The 26008-nt window shown below is 41.2% G+C and overlaps 1 protein-coding gene across 4 annotated transcripts in view; it reads right to left on the bottom strand.

Moving 5' to 3' along the window:
• Positions 1 to 26008, bottom strand: part of MLLT3 (MLLT3 super elongation complex subunit) — a 487733-nt gene that overhangs the window by 175860 nt on the left and 285865 nt on the right. For all 4 annotated transcript variants that reach the window (XM_069239133.1, XM_069239116.1, XM_069239126.1 and 1 more), the window contains 2 exons: positions 24529 to 24672; positions 15991 to 16590 (listed from right to left, as the gene is read on the bottom strand). In XM_069239133.1, the coding sequence (XP_069095234.1) occupies positions 15991 to 16590; positions 24529 to 24672 (744 nt within the window). The remainder of the gene's footprint in view (positions 1 to 15990; positions 16591 to 24528; positions 24673 to 26008) is intronic.

Below are 26008 nucleotides of genomic sequence, written 5' to 3'. Positions count from 1 at the left end.
TGCAGAGAAAAGCCAACTTTATTAAAGTGACATTTCTAAAATAGCAATATTAACTATAACTTCACCAGTGATAAGGATTTTCTAATACCATATGACAGGGCTACTCCTTCCAGATCAGAATCTACCACTTAAAGGTATATGAGGGCAGCTCTAATGCTAGCCTATGAGAGGAGCCGGCCTCTCAGTAGTAGAAAACGACTGAGCTTTTCCCTACCAGGACACGTAAAAAACATAGGTACATATCCTGCCTTTCACTTACATAGCACCTTGCCCTATGGGCTGCCTAGGGCCCACCTTAGGGGTGACATTATGTAGAAAAAGGGGAGTTTAAGGCTTGGCAAGTAGTTTTAATTGTCATGTCGAAGTGGCAGTAAAACCGCACACACAAGCCTTCCAATGGCAGGTCTGAGACATGGTTAAAGGGCTACTTATGTGAGTGGCACAATCAGTGCTGCAGGCCCACTAGTAGCATTTAATTTACAGGCCCTGGACACCTATAGTGCACTTTACTGGGGACTTACAAGTAAATTAAATATGCCTATTGGGTAGGAACAAATGTTATGTTTAGGGGAGAGAACCTATGCACTTCAGCACTGGACAGCAGAGGTAAAGTGTGAAGAGTCCTAAAACCAGCAGAAACACGATCAGAAAAATCGAGGGAGGCAAGCAAAAATTTGGGGGGGGGGGGGTGAATGAATACCCTAAGGCTGTCATGTCTAAAACACGGCTACCGCTGCCTCCACTTTGTGAAAATTCTTGGGGGCGACTTTATGCCAAAGGGTAGTACATTGAATTGGTTGTGTGTTTTGATTATCACAAACAAACACTTCTTGTGTTCTCGTTTATTGGAATGTGTAGATAGGCTTCCTTTAGATGTATGGTTGCCATGAAATCCTCCTTTTGAAATGGTCAACCTTATACAATTTTATAAGTACACAAAATTTCAAGAAACAGAGTAGGCTGCAGTTTCTTGTATAGTTTTGGAAGCAGGAACTATGCTGAGTAGACTCCTTGATTTTTCACTTTTTCTGCTGCCTGTTTTTGTAGCAGTGCTTTTACTTCCTTTTGAGGATATGTTATCTCTTCCTTTGTGGTCGTTTATTGTTTTGGATATTGTGTTGGTGGAGGTTTCTACAACTCTATGTAGAATCTGTGTTGTAATACATTGATAACCCACTTGTCTGATGCCACCTTCCTCCACTCCTGGAGGAAGATTCCTATTTTCTCGTGTGTGTGTAAGTCCATTTTTAAAGAATCACTTTGTAGTTATTGCCAACCCTCTTGACGTCAGGTGTCTTCCTCTTGTTTGACCGCATAAGGACTGACTGCCTTTGTGCTATTTGGAATTAACACTGATGTGATGCAGACTGCAGATGGCTCATGCTCTGAAAGCCTTGGTAAGGTGTCCTTTTTGAAAACCACCTCTTCCTGCAAGTCTTCTAGTAGTTGGTGATGGGGTTCCCCTTCCTGGCTTGCCGCTGAGATGTAGGGCCCCCGATTGGTTTTGCTGCATTGTTGTCATTTTTTATTTGTTGCAGTATGTTGACTGCTGCCTTTCCAAATAAATGCTCACTGTTGAACGGGCTGTTGAAGTTGGCCTGTACTTCATTCTTGAAGCCTGATATCCTTAGCCATGCACAGCATCTTAATGTTGTCCTTGTCATCAACTGCCTTGTTGCTAAATTGCTGCATCTAATGCTGAATTTAGACATGTGTTGGCCCTACCCTTTCCTTCTTCAGATAAGGCTTTTGCTTTTTTCTGATATTGCTCAGGCAGGTGTTTCAATATTTCCACAACTTTCTCCCAGTTGTGATGTGCATATCTATTTAGCAAAGCATTTAAGTTTTCTATTCTCCATTGGGTAGCAGGTCCTCTTTCAAATTTTCTTCACTATTTCAAACCTTTTGCTTTCCCTATCAGGTGCGAGGACCAGGGGTGGTAGGGATGTTTGCTCTCTTCCTGGCTGTGGCTAGGAAGATGGAGTCTGCCACTACATTGCACCGGATATATGCTGGAGGAGTGCTTGTATTATTTCTCCACCCTTGGAGTCACTGCCCTGCAGGGTGCTGGCTCCTTAAACGTCTCTTTCTCCTAATCAGTGATGCTTAGTAGCATTGGAAGGAACAAATTCTTGTTTTGAGATAGCATCAGCATCTCCAGTAAGATTCAGGTTTGTGCCTACTCTTCATCCAGTTGTACCCCGTACCTCCCAGCTGCTTTTTAGACTAGTTGATTGTACATGGTCATGTTATCTGGAGAAGATGATCTCCAGGAATAGGTGTCAATGGCTTCCTTGAAGGAATCTGCCTTGAGATCCTGCCATTAGTCTTCGACGCCTTAAAATAAACTCTGTCCAACTGTTTCCTCTTCTTCATAGAAGATCTCTTGATCCTCTGCCTCCTGAGGGTCAAGTATTAGAGGCGGTTCTACTTACCACCATATCCATTTCTTCTCACAAGTCTTCTGTTTTAATGGAATCCTGAAAGCTTCACGAGGCATCAAATACCTTCTTTTTCTGTAATATGCCTGCTATTTCAGCTTCAAGCATTGTTTTCTTGCACTCTCTCGAGTGCGCATTCCTTTCTGTCAAGAATTGGTGGTCTCTTTTGACGTCTAAGATTAGGCTGCTGTTGTAGTAGCTGCTATCTTACCTTTTTCTCAGCTGTGTTCGTTTTTCGACATTTAAGTTTTCTGCAACTTTCCCACCTACGGTAGCCTTTGGATGGGACCCAAGGAGATCTTTGTGCTTTGTTTTTTGTTTGGTCAACAAGGTCAACATCGCCAAGGCTGTTTAGTATTTTCAGGAGTAAGTTTTCAACTTGACCACCACAATCATTCTTCAGGTTACCTGTCCGTATTTTTCTTTTGGTCTTCTTGGTTCTTTATCCAACGTCAATGGTGTTATTTTCTACATCTGAGCCTTGTTCGGCAGCGTTACCTTGCTCCTCACTTGACAAACTCAAATCTCTTAGTGAAGTAGTGTCATAGTGTGCACGTCTTTAGTTTGTCTCGAATCTTCAGCGTCTTTGCCTTAAACTCTGGACAGGCCTTGCAGGGTCCAGAGTTGTGGTCAATAGGTAAGCAAAGGCTTCAGACCGGATGGCTGTCCCTCTGCACAGACTTGTGGTGGTACTGTGGGCTGAAGCAGAATGGAGGCTATTCCATGTGAACAGGGGATCCCCTGTCCGCGCATTCTCTCTCAATGATAATAAAAAACTCCACCTACTTCGAGTTTTGCCTTAATCTAGCAGAAAATCACTACCTTCTATGTCCAGAGTTTTACTTCATTAAATTTTTTTTTTTTTAAACGTAAAATCTGAATATGTCGATAAATCGCGAGGCTTCCGGGGAAAGCACCTGACGTCCAAGGAGGACAGAGCATTCACTAAATGGTGGGAACCATTGACTCCCAACAAAAAGTAATAAAGAGAAAAGGGCCTACTACCTCTAAGAAAATCCAGACCCAACCACTAGGTGGCAGAATAATGCACGCCATGTGAATCCAGAAAAGATTCACGCTGCAAAATTACAGAACTGTCAGAGGAAACTTCTCTATTTGGGACACCACATTGAGAAAGGAGCTAGGAAGGCATTTTAAGAACGTGTATCTACAATCCTGTGAATTAACCCCTCCACTGCAAAGAGCGAAGTGGGGATGTTCCTGGGAACGGTGGGCTACCGCCAACAGCAAATTCCTAACTTTTCCCTTAGTGGCCAAGCCACCAGAGGGGCTTAGACACAATTATGTATCTGATCTGCTATCTTGAGCCAACAAATGCATGAGTCCCTTACTAAAGGCCAGAGAGAAACTCTGCAACACACCAGCACTAGGAATGCCTGATTACCAATGTTTTGTATTGTACTGCCACAAGCGTGAAGGGTGTGCTTTGCCTGAGTTGACACAGACCCAAGGGGAAGTAAAAAGTCCTGTGGCTTTTTTTTCCTGTGCCACACTTGATCCAGTGGCCGCGGCACTTCCAGGGTTGTCTTTAAAGCAGCAGCTGCAGTGGGTGCCAGTTTCCAGCAGTACAGATGTATAGTTATGGACTACTCACTTATGTGATGTTTCCACCTTCAGTTGAGATGTTACTGGCACGCACTCAAACTCAGCACATGACAAACAGCATGCTTACTAAATATGAACAAGTGATTTTGGAAGCAGAAAATGTTTCCATTAGGAGATGTAATTTTTTTTTAAACCCAGCTACTTTTTTACCCCTTTCAGAGAGCAATTTTAAAAATGAGGAGACTGACAATGATTGTCAGAACAATGCATCCCAGAAACAATCAGAGAAGTAATAAAACTGTTTCAGCGGAGCGTGACAGTGAAGAACCAGAAGTCAGAAGGACAAAGAACGCCAAATCAAAGGAATTCTGCTCCTGAGTGGAAATACTTTCGTAAAAGCGAGCCTGATCTGAGAGTTTTTGAACACCCTCCAGGAATGCTACAACCAGAAATAAAGATTGAATTATATTTTTGATTGCTGAATTCAAGCGACATATGTTTAGGTGTTGAAATTTCATGTTTTGCACCTTAGCTAGCCAGAAGAAGATATCAGATTCTTGTAGGTATACAATAGAAGGTTTGAATTTCCCTTTAGGTATCCATTTGAAGTTTGTAGGTTCCTAATCCTAAAGTTAACTCAAACTACCAGATTGTCACCAAACAAAACTAAAAGACTTGCCAGAGTCAACAAAGTAGATTTTTGATTTTTCTTTATCCTTTATTCTGACTTCAGAGAAACCATGGAGTCAACCACACCAAAACATGTAGAATTTTAATAGTAGTTGGTATCTGCCATGGTCTTATTAATGACTGGAGTACTAGCGCACCTTAACTCTTTTGTCAAACTCAAACTAAGCAGGTTTATTCAGGTGAGCAATGTAGAGTTAATTTGAAGTTATAACAAAGATGAGGAATGCAATATTTATTTTAGATGGTCACACGAGTATACTAAAGTTGTAAAAGCAAAGGATTGCTTCACATGTATGTATAAAGCAGTGTCCACAGTAGTTGGGGAAATTAACCTACCTGCCCCTTAACCTGCTAATGATGAATCTTTTATATTATCAAGATTGTTTTCAATTTTGACCCGCTTTTAGATGTTGTGTCTATGTTTACACCTTTAAATCCAAATCCTGTAGCAAAGTCCATGGAGAAGAGGGGTCATTATAGTTGCCTCATCACTTCAATGTTGCTAACCTAATTAACTCTAAGCTTCAGGTAAAGTGAACAGGGGTGGGTAAGATTTTATAGAAGAACTTAATGAAACAAGGATGGAGAATGAGGGGAGGCTAATGAAAGGAGAAACGGTTGGTTGGGAGGACGAGTCAATGTAAGAGTCCGGAACACATCCAAAACCTAGTTTGGATTTACAGAAAAATTAGAAATTATGTTTGAGAAGGCAGAAAGATCAGGTGTAACGATCACAGATGGCGAGTTAGAGTAATTGTATACATCTTCCAAAGTTATGAGTGATAAAGTTTTTTTCAAAGAAAGAACCAGTTATTAAGGGAGTTTATTATCAGTGTGAGAAAAATGCTTATTTTCAGTCTCTAACAAACTAGGAAGATGGTTATTTACCTTAAGTGTTCCCTAAAGTTGATCACGAAGATGATACAGACAATAAGAGAATATTGGCTCATGAGAAGGCTAAGCGTAGTGATTCACTAGCAGTAGTAGGTGATATACTTGGTGCTATAGTACCTTTTGTAGGTATAGTTTTAAATGATTTTAAAATTAGAGAGCTGTCTAACACTGGTAGATCGTTTGGCACAAGGCTGGAGCCTTCACCAACGTAACCATAATAAATACTAGGAGGAATAGTTTTGCAGAACAAGCTACTTTTAGCTATCTTACTGGCGAAGGAAGGCAGAGTCTACAGCATGCTTTGCACTCAGCAATGATGCACTTATAAACCTGATACAAATAACACGATTAAAGAGTTCATTACTAATATGACTGACATTTCTAGTGAGAGGAAGTGCTTGGGGGAGACATGATCCTGGGAAGTAATAGGTAAATTATTTTCCAAAACTGGCGAGTAGTTTAGTGGTATTGGCAGAGGAATACTGAGGTCAATACTAGCCTGATATGAATGATTATGATTTATGTTGCATGTACAATTCTTTTTGAAAGATGATCATTTTGCCAAGGGATCGGTCACATTACAAAGGAGAAAAGCAGCAGCTCGAATTGAGAGGAAGAAAAAAAAGTAATTGAGATGAACTTTAGCTCAAAGGCATTCAAGACAGGGTTTACTGTGAGTTAAAAAAAAAAAGTCTGAAGGAGTCCAGACAGAAGCTGCAGGTCAACAACTTCTGTTTGAGGGAAGATTTCAACTAATGAAAGTGTTGTTTGTGTTATTTCCCAGAATAACCGGAGTGAGGAGTTTTCAGATCATAGGTTTTTGCATCAAATTGATATCAACACAAACATGCAAATGTTATTAACTTAGTTTCCATTAACTATAGGTAATGTATGCCTGCATTTTAAAATGGCTAATGTTGGTTGCCATCTTGTTATATAATATGTATTTGCAAAACTCACCCCGGAGGGTATCCTGTCGCTGAAGCAGAAGCTGTTGAGGCACAGCCATGGTCTCTGCTAAGTGAAGAGCCAGGTCTCCAGTTCCTTGAAGAACTGAGGAGGAGTCTCTTATGTGCAGGGGCAAGTCATTCCGGGCTTTAGGAGCAAAGTGGGAGAAGGCATGACCACTGGACCTAGGGCGCATATGTGGGGGAAGAGGTTCAGCTGTGTAGAGGTATCTGGTAGGATTGCCGAAGATTATGCAGCTTCTGAAGTACCTGGGGCCAATGGTGTGTAAGGCTTTCTAAGAGGAGGATGAGGTCCTAATTATTGGATGCAGTGTTATTTCATTTCTTTCCCCAGAGAAATGTTTTCTTTTCATTGTGATATTCATAGGGTGTTATAATGAGTTGCATACTCAAGGATATACCTGCGGAGTACAGGCTGGTCCTGTTTGTCATCTTATTGCAGAAGCTTAGAGAAGCTGTATTGTGAAGTTCCTGAGAGGCTAATGCGTATAAAATGTTATCACCTTGCTTTAACCTGATTGGATTGTTTGATGAAAACTGTGTGCAGATGTAGCAAATGTTAGAACTGTGGTATTTTAAGTTTAGTGCAGAGTAGATTATAAGTCAGTCTATTTTCCGATGCAGTTTAGAGCATAACAGGAGATTTAGAAAACTATGTTTATGGAAGAACAGACTATTTTAGCCCTTCCCTTTGAGTCGACTCCATGTTCGTTCACCTTTCTTTGATTTTGATTTGAGCTTCATAACAACTGATGTATTCATATACTGATTGGTAGTAACTTGATGACTGTTTTCTGTAAGACTTTCAGCCACTAATAAACCTTTAGGGTTTGAAAACTCAGGCATTCTCTGGCTTCCTTGTGGAGCCTAATGTGTTTCACATTCAATGAATGTATTGATTTGTTGACCAGTCTCAGTTATGAATTTTGATTCTTCCACTAGCGCTTTACAGGGCCCGAAATGTGCACAAGATAAAGCGATAAAACTGGTATGGCATAAACATACTCGCAGACGTTTTCATATACCAATCCATATGTACTAAGGTTACAGTAAAAGCTTTGACACAGGTGATGAGTACATATATAATAACACTGTGCATTCACATTACAAAATAATTTGCCGTTTAACATTTTTAATGTCATACATATTGACGCGTTAATTAGTAAACTGCACTTCAGCAAGGGGTCACAATTTGCTGTGGTTCTCCCCCGGCCCCAGTATTTAAAAGCTTAGTTTCAACAGTGGGGCTTCTTTTACGCATGTAGAACGCCAATCGAACAGCCTACCTCTATCAGCATAGGGAAACTGGCAATTAAGGCGGCCACTTCCGCTACATTCATGCGGTATTCGGGCTTTTTACAGCCTCGTAGCGCAGTGGGCGAAGAGACTTTACCACCTAGAGGCCTCATCTCTCTCGCAGCCCCTCAGGAGCGACCAGTGGCTACTTCCTCAACAGCCGGGCATTTATGACCCAGGTCCAGACTGTTTCTAAATAAACCAGGCGCAGGGAGGAAGCGGCCGGTTAACAAGCCAAAGGAATGCTTTTATGCTCCGCGTGCGTCCCAAACACTTCGACTCCCCAGACAGCACTTCAGTGTTACCTTTAGGATGGCACTGAAGAGGCAGACAACAATTAAACAGAAATATACGTGGTGGCATTGGTGAAGCAAGCATAATAGGAAAAGACAGGTTACAGCACAAAGGAGCAAAAACGTCACATTAAGGAAAATGTGTGCCACACAGTTTTTCTGGAGAAATTAGGACACGGCTCGGATAAATTAGAGAGAACGAAAGTTATTTCTTCACAATCTTTTACGGTGTTTAATAAAATTCCAGGAGGTCTTTAACCTAAATGAAAAAATTATTATAGGCTAAAATTCGGTAGCAGTTTTAACTACACATGTCCTGGAGCAAAAAGTGTGAACTTCAGGTTACATCACTCAACCATATGCAAAATACATCTGGAATTTCCCCTTGGTAGCTTATAAATTATCTAAGGGATGTCCCAGTTGGATCGACTACATGTATAGCATTTATTCTAATGCGCTGTTAAAGATTAAATCTTGTGACGGAATTAAAGCACGAAAACAGTCACATCTGTGCTGAACAAAACCAGGGTGTTTTTTTATGTCACCTGTACACTATTTGATAATTGAGCTAACTGAAAGCAATCTTGAAGTACTTTTTTGGCGGTATAGAATGTGCATATTCAGGTAATTCTATGATAAGTAGCTTTGATTCTAAGATGTTGCTTGAAGTTTGTTTTTGTTCAAAGATCTTTCTTTAAGCAGTCACATTTTTCGCAAGGATCTACTCAGATTCTTTCTTGCGGCCTATGTTTTTATTTTTGGTCCCATATATTGTCTTGTGTAACCAAACTTTTAGTTTAACAATGCATTAGAAAATAGTTCCAGTACAAAGTAAATGCCAGATAAAAATAAATAACAATTTCAGAAGCGGGGCATGCTTCACACAGGTTGAATTAATTCATTAAAGCATCTCTGCATATTCGCAAATATAAACAGTTCTAGTCCCACTGTTATTACCAGCTACAAGTTAAGCCAACTATCAATCAATCGTAGTGAGCAGAGACGGTATGTGTGGATGGGGGTGGGGGAGGGGCAGAAATCGGGTACTTAGGAAAAGAGCATGCAAACTGTGCAATGACAAATTGCTTAGCAGGTTTATCACAATGTCACATTGATATTAAGTCCTTGTGGTATGTTAATGAAGTGAGGAAATGGATTGGGTATTCAAAGAGTGTCCACCATATTGAAGCGGTCATCCAAGAAGAGCTGAGCTCAGACAGACCAAGCCCAAAAGAGAAAAGTCCGTCAGGCTGCACTGCTGGCCGATCCACTGAAATTTAGTAGGCCAAAGCAATAATTTTCCTCAAATAGAAATCAAGCATGCAGAACCCCTTAACTCAATCCTAAATAGCCACTCTTCTGTAAGGAAATCACTCACATTTTACTGAGACTGGTAAAGTGGCAAGAAATAGTTGAAATATCATTATCCGTAAAGCCTCATTAGTCAAACATAAGGATAGGTTGCAGCATTTTAGTGACTAAATCAAATAAGGTGACATTAAAAACAGAGAAATGGAAGGAAACTAGAAACACTGTTAAAAAGGTTCTATCATGGCTTTCAGAAATGGTGAGTCCTGGGTTAGCAGTACCTAGATTTGAAATTCCTCAAAAGAATTGGTTATCAAAAGCTACTATTATGAGAAGACTGGAATAGCTATGGTGTGAGCAATTAGAATCTATTCCTAAAAATGATGTTAAATAAAGTCGAAGAGTAACAGATCATAGCTAAAGTCAGTAATTAAACTCTTGTACCTATGAACTTCCATTCAAATAAGGAACAGGAGCTGAACCTAGACTTTCAAACAGGAACGAAACCGACCAAGATTAAAGTCTCTCCAAATTGTCCGCAGACACAACATATAGGAAGCAGACTCATCTTATGTTCGCCATACAGGTCCCCGGGGGGATGGGGGTCGTCATAAACAGGATGTGATGCATCTAAAACCATTCTCATTAACATTCCTTTTTGGGATTTTTTTTCGTTTTTTTAATTTCATTTGCCATTTCACAGACTATTTTGTTATCGGCTGTAAATCCTTGCCATTATACGTTCAAGTGTGTAATAGTGTTTCTATATTCTGTGACTCAAATATCTGCTTAATGAGTAACTAGTGATGCTTAATTAAGCCTGGGCATTCAAATATGCTGCTAGTGCTTTTCATATAGTCCAAGCTGTTTACTGTTTTACAGTTTGAATGCTGAGGGTCACAATGCGTTTCAAGGCTGATGAAAATCGGAGATTGCCCTCAAGATGGATATGACACCTGGTTTCAATGTAACCTGAAAACAGCACACTTTTTCATGCCATATCATGAATTTCTACACTGCCATTAACAAAATGTCAAGTCAGAGTCCACATTGCAACAAATAAGCACGTACTCGGATACTAAATTCTATACTGCCCAAGTAAAGCCATAGTATCCTCCCAGGTGATACTGTTACTAACAGCTTCACTTATTGACCGAGCTGCACTGTGTCTCAGAACAATCGCATACCAGCAAAGAAACACAAAGCTACACCATTATAAGTACACTGTCACCCAAGCACATTTGCACACTGACCCACATTTAAACATAATCCCATGCATGCACCCTCGCAGTATTATCTAAGAAAAACAACAAGGGGCATGTAGCTTTCTGTATGTATAAGAGAGCAATGCAGTATACGGAGACAAGTGGACCTAAAGTGATAATGTGGCACGAAGGGACATACATTATGTTACTCTTGTGGAATTGGTGGAAGCCAGTCACATTTAGACTTTCTATGCTATAAAAATGATACAAGTCTGCAGCCAAGACAAGCCTGTTCCATACCTACCTTTGGCAGAGTAACTAAACTCAGCCAACCAGCTTCTCCGAACACTTCATCTGGATCTTCCAACTCTGAAATTTCCCTAGCCTACACATCTCTACTTTCCACATTTTACCTCGTCTCTCACTTTCAAGCCACATCTCCTTCAAAATCCAGGGCTATGCTTCAGTCACTCTTAAACGTCACCCCATCCCTGCCCCCAGTCACTCTTACATTCACACAGGACCGCCACATTTCGCTTGATGTAGACTTGAAGAGTAGATTTCTCAGTACTACTATATCATATCACTGCAAATCAAGGCAGAAGCCCCCATACAATAGCTCTTGGAGAGCATTAACTGCTGCGTGAATAGCGCATGCTAGGATTTAGAACAGAGACTTAATCACAGAAAAAGATCTGGGCTGGTCACGATCGAGAGACACTGACAGGCATGGCTGCCTTAGTACGGCACAGGCACCTTGTCCAGCATTCAAACTTTTATTGTGCTGCTTATAAATTACACCTATGAGGAGCTTTACAAACAATTTCACAGGAGCAAAATATGTCATTTGTGAGGGCAAAATCCAACTCCTAATGCAAAGAAACATGCACAGTATGGTGAAATGTCCATGTGAGTATATCTACGCCTAAAGGTGAGTTTGTGTGAATTCCCGAGTGGGCGCAGCTGTAGATGTTGGTAAACAGGATCCACATCAAAAGTTTGTCATATTATCCAGTACCGAAAGGGAACTCCACAAAAATTGATGAGATTGTGAAGGATGTGATGAAACACTCTGGTGTCATTTTCACAAACCACAACACAGGCCAATTACACTGTCATAAGCAGAAACTCAGCTATAGTTTGAATACTCCAGGGAATCTTTGATTTGCATATTCTCAGAAGTAGCACAGATTTTTTTATGAGTTCCTAGAAACTAGAAGAATTCTACGGTAGCATATGTCCGGCATGTTCCCTGGAGATTTTGTGAATCTGGCCCCATTACCTCGGATTGCATTCCCCTCAGTCGGGCCATGTAGGCCTAAAATGTTACAACCAGTCCTTAGTGCCAGACGAAGCGTTAGTAAATTCACTATCAAATTATAGATAGTGACTGAATGAAAGTCCACAAAAAAGAGCCCAATAAAGAAGTGCATCGCTCAACCATGTTGCTAATAACCAAGTAACTTCCGTTACTTTTTCATTCTGACACCTTTACCTACAAAAACCTTTCTAAATAGTATTCATAGATGCCTTTTTGTTAAGTCAAAAAACTGTGCAAAGTTTGACACATGGCTCAAGAAAATCTCACCAGTTAAAATGAGGCCGAAAAACATAACTTTACATCTGGACAAACAGTGAGCTTTGCTGAACAGTGAACAGCAAACAGAGCCAAATACACCACTGCGAAAAAGGGTTTGGTTGGAAACAATTAGCAACTATTTCAAAAGAGAGGCTAAATCAAGTTAAAGGCAACCATACACCCTAACCCCCCCTCCGCCCCCAAACCCCAATCACCATCCTAAGTCCACTTATCGCTGACAAGTGCAGTGAGTGGGCACAATGAATCTAGCAAGATGACGAAATAAAGAAAACATTTTATACAATTTAGCAAAGAAATGTTTTCGTTTAGGTAATGCAAACAATGTAAGCACAGTAATTCAGTTCTGTATTCATTAACGCAATCTTACTTGCCACTTGACCTTCACACACTATTTGGTTTTCCAAGTGATTCAGGGCATAACCACTCCTTTTTGGGCAAATGTTAGGTAAATTAATCTTATTATGACTCTATACTATTTCTCATCGGAATGGTTTTGCTCCTTGAGCAAACAGAAAACACCAAGGAAAACATCCGATTGTTAAATGATATACATATCGGCAGGAATAGGGACAACCAAATCGTGTATGGGTGGAATGTGGCATTCAGGGATATACATTAAAGAAGACTGAGAAAGCAAAATTATTTAGATCATGGGTACTCACAAACATTTCCCCGGGGGCCACAAAACACTGTCTGTGGCATGCCCGAGGGCCGCACTGGTGCCAGTAGGCCGAGAGTAGTGGGGTGATGGAAGGTGGGCACAAGGGGGGGGGGGCGCAAAGTAAGGTAAAACGTTCATGCATTTAAACACTTTTTTGAAGTTTGCTAACAGTTTGTCATGTTCTTACATGTATAGTGAAAGATATCTTTAAAACGAAATTTGTTCCTAAAGATAAGTTGTCTAGGCCTCTTAGATAAAGTGTAAATAAAGTATGCCCATTTCACAGCTTTCTGATTTTTCCTGCGTTGTCAAGTGAACAGCAGCCCAGTGCTGTTGTTCACGAGGGGGCCGCAATTAAAGGTCAGGAGGGCCGCATGTGGCCCCCGGGCCGTACTTTGAGTATCCCTGATTTAGATCAACACGTGCCATCCATTACCCCCAAATCTGTCGTAAGAAAACTGAATTTTCATGTAAAGTCTCGCAGTACAGAACGTATAATTTAAAACTGTCTAAAGACCAATTTTATAGTGTTGTAACCTTGATACCTAATAGAACCACAAATGCTTAGGCTGTTTTGGTAGGCCATTCTCTGTGGTTCTACTGGACGCAGGTGGGATTTAGCTTACTTCTAAGACACACACAGGGTTACTGCGGGAATAAAGATGTGTGTGAGAACATAAAAATATGTAGTTACTATAATAAAGCATTACAAATAATCCTCTGCACTCAGTTTATGAATTCACATACAGCCACTACTCTCTAACAGCAAAAACAAATCCGTCACCTGCGGGCATCGTCAATTGTTCTCAGACTGCAGCATTCTGTAGGCTCACCTCTCCATCACCTAAGGAGGTGGTGACTTTTTCCCTCTGGGTATCCAGGGTAACTCCAGCAACCAACCACAGGCTTGAGACGAAGTCTCCACATTTGCTCAGCTGATACCCATCAAAAAGGTAGGAAAAAAGGTCTACTATGTTTTTGCAGATTGGGCTTGCATTCAGCAGAGACAAAGGGGAGAAGCCCAATCTGGGACTGAAAGAGGCTGCAGTAGTGCTGCTTGAGGATGGACTCAGCCATTCAGGTGAGAGGCTGCGTGCTCTCCTGCAGCGCTCACTATATGCCCATAGCACAAATGGGAGCGACGTTGGTAGTTGGCCAACCTCAGAATGCTCACTTTGCAGGTTATGACATTCAGCAGTCAGTAAAGCGACCATTTTAAACGACTGGCCGACCCCCCAACGTTCCACTAAATCACTATTTATTACGTCTGGCCTTGCTGTGATCTTCTCATTCCAGGTTGTGACTATTTCTGTGTGTGTTTAATGCTCGGAAGTGGTCAGGGAAAGCCAACATACCTACCCTTTGAATCAATACATCTAACATATGTAAACCTTGAAAGGTACCACAAGTTTTGCTTAACTGCCATGTTTAAAGCAAATACCCTCAAAATGTTTTACAAGTGAACTTAAGTCCTGCTGTATTTCTTTCTTCTCCATCAGTCCTTTGAGAGGATTTCAAAATATTGGCGCCCAGCGTGCAAGTGTGGCTCACAGAAAGACGGTCTACTATGTAAGGCTACAGCACAACACGAAAAGATAGTTCCTCACAAACATTTCATTAAAAAAAACTGACTTCCAAGGTAAACTTAACAGAAAACAGTTACTAAAACATTGTGTCAGTTTAACTAAATAACCTCTGTACAAATGTTCTTAAAAACACCCTAAGGGAGAATTTAACAGCTGAAAATATAAATGTAGGCAGCGTTGCTATCACAAATGGGTTCTACATTGCAAGGTCCATCACAAAGTCCACAGAATCAGATAAAACTACCATTAAGAAGCAATTTGTTTGCGAAAAAATATTACAATAGATTAAACAGCTTAAAGATTCTGATCTAGTAACAATAGGGTCACTCAGATAAAGACAAAGTGCACTGAATGTTACAAAGATAGGGAAGTCAACAAAGCATACTGAAACGTGTAAGTCAGGGGTCTCCAAACGTTTTGTGTTTTAGGACACTTATGTTCATTGAAAATTATCCCGAGCTACTAATGTTATTAGTGTTGTAACAGGGAATAACATCAGAAACGTTTACAATATTAGAACATTGGAATGCTGGGGGCTCCATTGAAAACAATGGAGTGCTTCGGGCTTTTACTGGCTGGTAAAAGCCCGCAGCGCCAACATTCCAATGTTCGCTTTGTTCACAGCAACAGCTGTGAACAAAGCCTCACGGAGCCCGAGTGGATTTTAATCCCCTCGTGCTCCGTGAACATTTTTTTTTTTTTTAATAGAACATTCTGCCCTGAGTGGCAGAATGTTCTAATAGCCTTAGAACCCACCGTAGCTGGCTCTACTGGCTATTAAAGTCCCTCTCCCTTGTTAAATGCCCTCGCCTTCGGCTCGGGCATTTAAAGCGGGGAGCGGGCCTTTAATAGCCGGTAGAGCCCGCTACGGCGGGTTCTAAGGCTATATTGGTCATCACATACAGTATCACTAGCAGCGATCATTCAGTGCATCGGGCAGCGCTGCCAGCAGCAATGTAAAAAGGTTTTTTCAATTTTGTATCTCCATACATGGGCAACCATTTTTCTACACACGTCAGTCTAGAAGTTCTGAAAAAACACACATTAGTCTCAGCCTAACTAAAGCTAAGTTAGTTGGCCGGGCTGCACTCAGAAGAGCTACTCACAGGCAGCTCAACAACTGCCAGTAGCTGCTCGTTTGGAAGCCTGTTTTAAGCACTTTACACCAGAACCAAAACAGTTTTTCACTGAATTTGAAGCATAAAACACAGGTCTAAAGAGAGATCAAAGACTCATGCCTTACCACTTGTTAAGTCATATGACACAATCAGTGCATACTACAAGCACAGACAATTTAATCCGAGCAGCAGAAAGCTAGACCTCCATTGCACATTATGGAGGGTCTAGTTTACCTGTTGTCTACAATACACTACAGGTTCCTTCATCTCAAACCAGCTATCATTTAACAAGATACACTGGAGCTCAATAAAATGTAAATCCAAAAAAATGCTTTTAAAAAGGTGAGGCTCTCCAAAAGCTTACCTCAGATTTGGACGACAGGTTATCTTCCATATCAGAATCATTGGGGTCCACAATATCCTCAAATGGAGGCAAACAAGGCTTCTGCTTTTCCAATGTCTCATTTTCAGTTTTCAATTTAGCAGCCTTTAAAATAGATTTATCTTTCGGATGCTTCTTGTCTGACGACGAAAGTATCAAAACTGGAGCATTCGAAAAACTCGAGGAAGTTTCTGAGATTTTTTTCTTTTTCTTGACTGCAAGTTCATCCGAGTCCATATTGGGCCTCTTGCTTGTGGCTTTCTTATCTTGTAGCTGTACACTTGTTACAGTTAGAATATTGTTATTTTCGGATCTTGGTTGTTTGGACATTGGTTTGGGTTCCTTAAATGCCATTTTAGGAATGATTTTATCATCTCTGAGTGGTTTATTTTCTTTGGGTTTCTTGGAGAACTCTTTGGAAGATTTGTTGTGTTCCCTGGAAAGTTCTTTGAAGGCACTTTTATGTTCTTTTGTATCTTTCGGTCTGTCTTTATGTTCCTTTGCCAGCTTGTGGGGTTTTGATGAATTGTGGTGGTGGTGATGGTTGTTGTTACTAGCACTGGAGAAATTTCGGTTTGGGTCCTGCAAAACGATTACAAACATGTATTGAATATTTACCCACCACATCTACATGTACAAAACTATTGTCGCCCTACTCCAACTGTTAAATGCAACGGACAGCAGAATCTAAGGTTAGACATATTTCTTCTCATTGTTTTTGAAGTTTTTTTTTTTTTTATTGTTTATTTCTACTTTTCAACAGTTCGAGCCCTAAAATGGAGAATGAAGCATTCAAATACAACTTTTAAAATTGCTGATTCGTGTGTTAATTCTTAGGAGTCCAAGATTTTAACAGCATGAGAACAAGCGAGTAAGAGAGCAGAAAGAGGCAGAAAGATTTAACAAATAGGAGAAGAAGAAATTAAATTTAAAGAAAGGCAGGAAGGAGAGGGAAAGCATATGTTAAGCTCTAGAGGTGTACAATCCAAGAAAAATTAACAAGCAAGTTGGAGCCAACAAACCCCAAGAGCAGAGTAATAGTCTTTAGACTTCGCAGAAGGCTTCCTTCGCTACACAGCCTACTTCCATGTTTGCAGACACTCTTTCCTTGTTTGCTCCCCTTAAAACCCCTTCCACCCCTCCCTAACTTCCCCGTGGCCAAGACATCCGAAAAGGACCAAGGGAGTCGCTCCACATTATTTGGCTTACAGGCCTTTTTATCTCGACCCACGATAGAAGAACCATGACTATTGTAGAGATTTTATTTGGTTAATGGCATCCTTCACTTACTTTCATTGTGTGAATGGGCCCATTGAAGGTGTTCATGTGCTGCACGAATGAGTTCTTCTACGAAGAACTGGTGAACACTATACTAAAAATAACAGCAATTCCATACACAGGTTTTAAGGCTAGTTCAGCTTCTTTAAGCTGTCTGTTGGGTTATCCTTGTGGCAGTGCTGGAAAGCGGATGGGTGACAGAGAGGGGGGCTCTAACAAGGGGATTTGGGTAAAGGAAAAGGGCTGTAGCCTGAACCTTGAGAAACTGCAAGTCACACTCTGCGTCACTGGATGTGGACATCATTGCTGCTTCATTAATAAAAAGCAGGATAGCACTTGGTCACGCGTGGTGAAACAGAATTTCTACCAAGAAATCGATATGTTTTCACAGAGGCATTTTAGTTGACCAACTGATTTTTAAATATAACTTCACAAATTAACTTTTTGTTTATTAATACTCTAGGCAAAATAAAAATACGCCTAGGTCCATCACACAATGTTGGAGAAGTGCATCATGCACAAAGATCAAAATAATAAAGTTTAACTAAATATTGTATAACATTTGAAATATAGGTAGAATTAAAGGCTACATCAAGAACGGTGACAAGGGATTCATGACATATGAAATGGCTAAGCCATTTTCAGTCCCACAAAATTAATGAAAATTATGCAATCAACACTCCTCAAATCATGCCCGACCTGAAAACTCTACTGATCAACATTTGTCTCGGCAAACATTCAAGATTGAGCATAATTCATTTATTTATTTTTGCAATTTTATATAGCATGGACATGACCTAAAGGCATCAGAGCGCTTTACAACACACAGAATACAGGGTTATATGTGGTTACATTAATAGCAATTGAACTTGGATGTTTACATCAATGTATGTCTGCAGGAATTACCGCAGCAGAGAGTTACAACAATAGGGAGTAGGATATGAACAGTTAAACACAGTGGATCAAGGTGCATTGGATAAAGTAAATAAGCCTGGTCGATGGTTAATTAGCCAAGATGTCTGTCAAATAGGAGGAGCTTGAGTTTTTTTTTTTTTTTTTTTAAGACTGTTAGGCAGGTGGTTAGACAGAGTGAGGGGGGAAGAGCGCTCCAGATTCGAGTTGCCCTGTCAGAGAAGGACTGATTCATGTATCGTTCTTGCCTGAAGGTTTTGGGGGACAGGGGGGGGTTTCCAGGATTAGGGATTGGGCATTTCTGGAACCCCTATTTTGCACCAGAGAGTTTCAGTTTCTCATTCAGATAGGATAGGAGGATGAGGAGGAGTGCAGCACTCTGTGGGTGATGCAAGTGATATTGAATTGGGCCCACACTTCAATGGGGAGCCATTGGAGGATTAGCAAGGCATGGGAAATGTGGTCAAATTTCTTGAGACCTAAGACAAAGCGTGCTGCAGCATGTAGTGATGCACACACAGCCTAGGAGAACTTTGGGAATGTCTGAGCGAAGGGCAATTCCATTGTTTAGTTTAGAGAGAACGAGAGACTGAACCACTGTTTAGAGGTCTTGTTCCAGAATCATTTGTCTGAAGCCCCAAAGCTGCCTACGTTGATGGCACGCACAGTTGGCCATGGCTGCTATGTGGCTGTGGAAATTAAGACGAATGTCCAGGGTGATTTAGAGAGCTCTGCCACTCGTGACAATGGCAGGGCAGCCAAGGAAGGCTGGCCAGCCACTCTTGCACATGCATTTTTGCTTTCAGGGGTGAGATCGAAAGGAATTTTGTTTTAGTTGGGTTGAGTTTTAAATGGTGGTTAGACATACAGTTTTGAATATTTGAGAGTGTATTTGAAAGCAGGGCAACGTCCTTTGGGGATGAGATTTTCAAGTATATTTGGGTATTGGCGGCGTAGAGGTGGAAGAGAATGCCAGAGTTTCTCAATCACACATAGTGGTTCTAGGTAGAGGCTGAAGAGGGTTGGGAACAGGTCCAAACTTTGGGGACACCTTGGTGAACGCTGACTGGTCTGGAGAATGAATTGTCCATTTTCACAATCTGGGAACAGTTGGACAGGTAAAGGGGAAAATCAGCTGAGGACCATTCCTCCACATCCCATGTGTAGGTTCAAGAATATGAAGGAGGTCATGATGGTTGACAGCGTCGAATGCGGTGGATAAATCCAAGAGGCAGGACTTGCCAGAGTCGAGAATTCTAAGGGAATCATCGACTATTTGGAGGATCACAGTTTCTGTACTGTGACCCTGACGGAAACCTTTGTTCTTCCCCCACCTTCTACGTGAACACTTAGGAAAAGATTTAGCAAAACTCAAAGGAGGGCAGAGGAGCTGTATTACAAAATTCACAGTGAGGACCGGAAAATGTGGCAGCTGCCCAGTGTCACAGCTATGCTGCAGTGCTAGTGACTGCCACTCACCGGCGAGTTCTGCTTACACAAGAAAGCAATTTGGCATAAATTAATCCACCCTGGGATTAGTAAATTGCTATTTTGTTGGATGGGGGAATTTCATTGTCACTCGTGAAACAATTTGCACATGCAGCAAGGGAGAAGACACTATAATGAATAAAAGCCTTGATTTAACAAGTGGCAGAAATACTGTGAAGCTCTCTACTAATGCAATACCAACTTTTGGGAATCCAAACGGTATTTCTGATCAATCACTGCATTACTTAAACAGAGAAAAACCAAGTGCAGTATTTAAGTTAATTTATTTTGAAGCAGTAGAAGTCCCAAAATCCTTGTGTTGCCCCTAGACAATAATAGCTATTTTACTACAAAGCTATTTTCCACTGAATCAATATCTACTAACATGTCACTAATATACCAGAGGTAGCAGAAGTGACATCATGCAGTCTTACCACTGATGACATTGCAGCCTTAGCCCTTAACAGCTCCTTATGTGTTGTTGAGATGGAAGTAAAGCACAAGGAGTGACACTGGAGAAAAACAGGGCGTTTTTAGTCCATGATGTTGAATCTAAGATACCCGATACCACGGATGGCAGTGCCACGGGCACCAAAGAGCAACCCAAGGAGAAATTCTACAGCAAAGGGAATTAGACAGAGAAAGAACCTCCGACTGTGGAAATGCTGGATTGGGGGCACTTGAAGTTCTTGGTGACTGCTACATTACAATTGTGTAGTGATTTTTTAAAGCAGTTTTAGAAGCCAGGTGTCTGTTGATGAAGGTACTCCCTATAGTACACAAAAGGTTTTAAAGGTGATGCAATCCTACACTGGGAACAAGCTAAGTCAATAATGGGATCCAGACACAGTCCATTAACCTAAAGATGGCAGTTAGACTGCTGATGGTGAAAGATACAGACTATCAGTAACGTTTTAGGAAGACCCGAATAGAGTGCATTACAGTAACCTGGTCTGGGTTTTACAGTATCTCCCACCACTAATGTTCAATCCTTCAGAGTTAAGAGTAGTAAAACCAGTTTGAGTCTATAGATACTGAAAACATTTTTTGACAACTGCATGAATCCATGATTTAAGGAAAACTTATGTATCAAATAGAAATCCTATGCTATTTATCTCATCTGCTGGGGTACGTTTTGGCTCAAAGATGCCCAGGGACTCCCCATAAGCATAAGGAGGGGGGCTTCTATAAATGCCATAAATAATTAGCTGATTTTTTACTGATAAAGTTGGGGAATGTTGCAATTGACCAAACTGTGAAGATCCTGTAGCAGGTGGGACATATTCAAACAAGGTTGCTTACCTTATATGAACCTCCGCATACGACTGCAGAGCGTATTCTCGCATCTTCCCTGCGCAGTTTCACCCACCTGTAATGGGAATGACTAATGCACTTCCAGAGTATGCAAAGGGACTCCAATCACAGGGAGAGATGCCCACGTATGTCAGAAGGGATGGAGCAAATTAGAACATTAAAAAAACAAGCATTTAAAATGCACTAGGGTCTCCCATTTGTCGGAGTTACAGCTGTTCGCAGTTGTAAACTCCTAACCGGATTTTTCTTCCATTAAAAGAAAAAACCAGTGCGATCATGCTGCTACAGTTCACACGTAATAATACCTATCAACAGAGAAAAAGTTGTCATCAACAAACCCAGCGACGCTTCGCATGTTTTCTGTACTTGGTCGCTGCGCTCGAGGAGGGCTTACCACCGGAAAAGGCATGACTTATGCGTGCCTTCCGCTAATCAAAAGAAGCTGATTAGAACAGGCAAGCCAACTTGCCAATGAAAGACACTGACATGACGTCGGCGGGGATCCGAGCCCTTTTCTGAAAACTAAAGCGTCTCTCTAGCAATACGCATGCACGAGCGCATGCGACACAGGCTCGACCCTAAAAAGGGACTGCCTCCTGTACAATTGCTCAACAAATCTATCCTGTTAATCTAGGTTTAAATAGGATGCACTGAAGCATTCACAATATAACAGCAAATCTTCTTGTAATATACACAATTTTATCTTTTGCGTGATTATCCTTCTAGAGAGTGTCCAAGAAAACCTCCCGTATTGAAAAGGGAAACAGAGTTTGGGTTTTTGTATATGTTGTAAATTGGTAGTTGGTTTTAAATAGATTTTTTTTACGGATGTCAGTAAGGTACATGATTTTCAAGTGAATGGAAATTCAATAAAGGGGCAATATGGACTGTGAAATTAGAGAGATTGATGCAATATTGTTTTTGAGTATAAATATATGCAAACAAGGAATATTTAAATGAATGTATAAGAGAAGGTGTTTTTTGTATAATGAATTAAGAGCGTAAAATATATGTTTTATGAAAGATTAATAAATCATTGGAAGTTTTTACAGGAAACAGTGAAGTTTTTTGGGAAGGATAATCTTGCACAACCAGTAGCGGCTCGTAGGGCAAGGAGGGGCAGGGTGCACGCAGGGGTGGGGGGGTTTGGGGAATGAACATTAATTTAACTTTTTTTTAAAAAGCAACCACTCACCTTCATTCGCCGCTGTGCCGCTCCTCTCCTCCGTCGCAGGCTGCAGACTCAAGTTCCCAGCCTGCCTGCGGCCAATCCGGACGCTGCTCAGAACCCAGGCAGACTGGGAGCCTGTGCATGCTCTCTCCAGTCCGGCAACTGTGTTGTAGGGCTGGAGAGAGCCTACTGTGCATGTGTGTTTTGCCAGCCTGAGACGGCCAGCCAAACATACATGAGCAGTGAGGGGGGAGTGCTGTGCAGTCCCCACTCACTGCTCGTCACCCCGGCCCTTTACCAGAAAACGATAATAAACTCAGTTTATTGTTTTCTGGTAAAGGTTTTGCAGCTGGCGGGGACAACACTCCTCCGCCCTAACGGAGGAGCCGTCCCTGTGCACAAGGTAAAATTGCGTATATTACAAGATGACTATTACAGTGTGAATGTTTTGGTGTATTTTTTTAGCCTAGATTAATAGGATATATTCGTTGCGTGATTGTATAGGAGGGAATATTTTGTTACCTGAAGGTGGTCCACAAAATCACTGAGAAAAACTGCAATTCCATCTCCTACCCCTGAAATAAATAACAATGACTGGCTGCAGGTGGGCCAGTCCGTTTTATGATTTTTATTAATCGTCACAATTACTAGTTAGTACTGTCACTCATGGATTACTGGGAGTATTTGCATGATGGAGGGAGATACAAATTTATAAATATATAAAGCCTGCACTGTCTCCTAGTAAATGCCCTGGTCATTTTTAATATCTAGTTATATTTGTTCAAATATTGTGTTATGCACAAATGCATCCATCAAAATGCCAATAAATAACTTGACATCAAAATACAGCACCGATACCCTGGCCCCTGCCTGCATTCTTTTAATTAACACCTGCACCAGTTCCTCCAAATGTGCTACAGCGCTAAAGGAGACTGACACCTTTGAGTTTAAGGGCCTGTCTATCAAGTACAAGATCTATAACCCTTAGATACAAGAAAATAATGCTGCTCACTTTCAAGAAAAATGAAACTGTAAGCCCATATGCATATTCTCCAGTTTGCAAGCATCTTGAGGCATTCAAGTTTGCAGGACCACATTATACAACTTCATTCATGATTCAGAAAGCCTTTCATGCATACTAAACAGTACTTTTCGCCATTATCTTCTTCTGCAAGAGCCCACTGCACTTGCAAGTGTCATGATCATTGTTGACTCATTGCAGAAAAGAATAGCGCATGGCAGAACATTAGTGTGATTCACAATATTCTGCAAGTTCTAAGAAAAGTTCATAAGTGGAAATTGTTTTTCAAAGGCAACACCATCTTCTTTCCTACTTCCTCATAACCCAAGTTAAACTAAGCCCTACATTCACCTCCGATGGCAGGTTCCAGATTCACATGTATGAATCTTGACTCTTAAAAAAAAAAAAAAAAAACTAGCAACGAAAACAAGGGTTTTTCACCATCTCTTTAATGAAGTAATGGATCAGCAGGAACAGAGGGATGAGTGTGACAGCAATGAAAATACAGACCCTTTGTAGCGCTGAGAACCATCAGTTTTCACTCGTGGGAGTCCGTTGAAGTCTATTCACTTTTCTAAAGTCAGTTAAGGAATGCATTCAGAATAGGGTGATCTTTCTGATTTCTATGTGATCGACACAGATTTAAGACATGCCAGATTAAACAGTAATTTGGAAATAACACAAAGCCATCAAAGTTGAAAACTACTGGCAAACTGACTAACACTACCTCAGTTATATATTTTTTATTTAGTCAAATAAGTTCGAGAGTAATACTTGCAGCACTCTTGTTCTGCATACTGAACACGTGGGCAAGTTTAACTCTACTAAAATCCATTCATCTACCTGTGGTACATCTTAAGGAAAGGGTACCTTTATTTATAATTTCTAGTACTAACAACTAACCCCTTGTAGTGTCCGCATTTTGTATGTAGAACTGTTGCCTCTGCATATATGTATATGGTGTCAAATACACTACAGTACATTACGTGCTTAATGTGACCGCCCCCCCCCGCTCGCATTTCAAACTGATACGGAAATCACAGCGACAATCCGCACTCAATTTTGCACGGGCGCAACAAAGGTTATCTATTGCCTTTAAAGAAGGAATGTTTTAGCTGCCTGGCCTCAGAGGCCGACCCGAAACCTGATGGCTTGCAATGTGCTTTGGGATTAGCCTGGTTGAAAAGGGGGCACTTGTTTGCTCACCTGCTGCCTTTCCCAAAGAACACTTAGCAAATCGCTTAAGAGCTCGACGAAATGTCGCGCTTGAAGCCTTTATTACAATCCGAAAGTAAACTGGTCAGCCGTCAGCGAGGCTGACATGGCGGCCACTCACCCCGCCTGCTTTCAGTAGCTTCCTCCTGAACTCCTCCGTGGGGTTGTTAAACGTGAGCTTCTCACAGCGAAGGTGGTTCACGGGTGGGTGGCCCTCCAGGTGCAGGAAGAGGTCGTAGTCGAAGCGGACCTTCTTGGGTTCTTCCTAGGGAGTGAAAACAGCCAGAACATAGGAGAATTCAAATATTAACTCGCTTGAAAGCGTGAAAAGATGCGGAAGTGATTATCTGTCAAGCAGAATAACAGAGATGGGGAGAAAATGATATCGTAACCCATGCACTCTTCGATACTAATTGGAAGTACTTTAATTTTGTATTTTTTTGACGCAAAACGCAGGCTGGATTTCCAACTGTCAATGTTTCACACCCCCTATAGTCATAACATTGGCAAAGACTCCCTCAACAAAAACCCCAACCACTACATAAAGCAGACCAAATTAATACAGGTTAGCCGTCTCACTCCACGTCATTAGACTCTATATACTGTCCTCATCTACAAATCACTGATTTCAGGTGTGTAAGTCTAATTAGTTCAACAGAAGAAAAAGAAAACTCCAACTCCCAGGATGCTTTAAACTACCATATCTGGAAATTGTGTGCATAACGACCTTGTGGGACTTGGCCATTCTACATTTGTAGGCAACAGTGTTATTTATCCTGGCAAGGGTTTGTACCATCCTGTATAATGTGCTCTTCCAGCTGGTAACAAGCAGGTAGAACCCCATTTCACCCCACTCCACCTAAAAATCCCCTACCAGGATAGTGATCTTTCTGCTCTACCAAGATCCAGGCAGTTTAGGAGGGGCAAACCTGCACTTGATGCCCTTTGTATTGTTTAGGGTTGCCCAAGTGAGGAATAGCCTCTGTTCACACAAACCCACAATGGATTTAGATATCCTTAATTCTAAATATTCCAAAACATTCCCTAAACAGAGACGAGCGTGACAGTACCTGCGTCACCATGCATCGGAGTCTATACTGTTTAACAGACTATGCAAACGTATCAACATTTTATTGCTATTTCTTCTGGTATTTAATTTCAATATGCATGCTTTGTACTGTGGTGTCAGCGCCTTCACAGCTCTTTGACATGGGTCAAATTCATGAAAATGTGCATGAAAGGAGTTTTGCCTTCAAGTCCCTGTTAACAACTGGAACCTGCAGGCAGGATGTTGTAGCGGACTTGCCTACAGTTTCGGAACAAGCCTCGAAGATATTACACACTGGTTCCTATGAGACTGGTGACTTGGTCCTCCTGATGTATTTAAGTTCACATTACCAACAGAGCACATCAATATGTACAGGCCATAAAGAACCCATACATCTCCATATCAAGCCAGAGATGGAGCTCTAAATCTCATCTCCACAGCACCTGTAGTCCAGGAACAGTGGAATACAAAGCCCCCTAAAATCCCTACTGAGATGCATTTGACCCCAAACAATATGTGCTAGAGCATGACACTAAGGACACATCTACCACTA

Source organism: Pleurodeles waltl, chromosome 1_2, assembly GCF_031143425.1.
Source record: "Pleurodeles waltl isolate 20211129_DDA chromosome 1_2, aPleWal1.hap1.20221129, whole genome shotgun sequence".
Classification (NCBI taxonomy): domain Eukaryota; kingdom Metazoa; phylum Chordata; class Amphibia; order Caudata; family Salamandridae; genus Pleurodeles; species Pleurodeles waltl.
The sequence above is the reverse complement of the archived record's forward strand: the minus strand, read 5'-3'. Positions and strand labels throughout refer to the sequence as shown.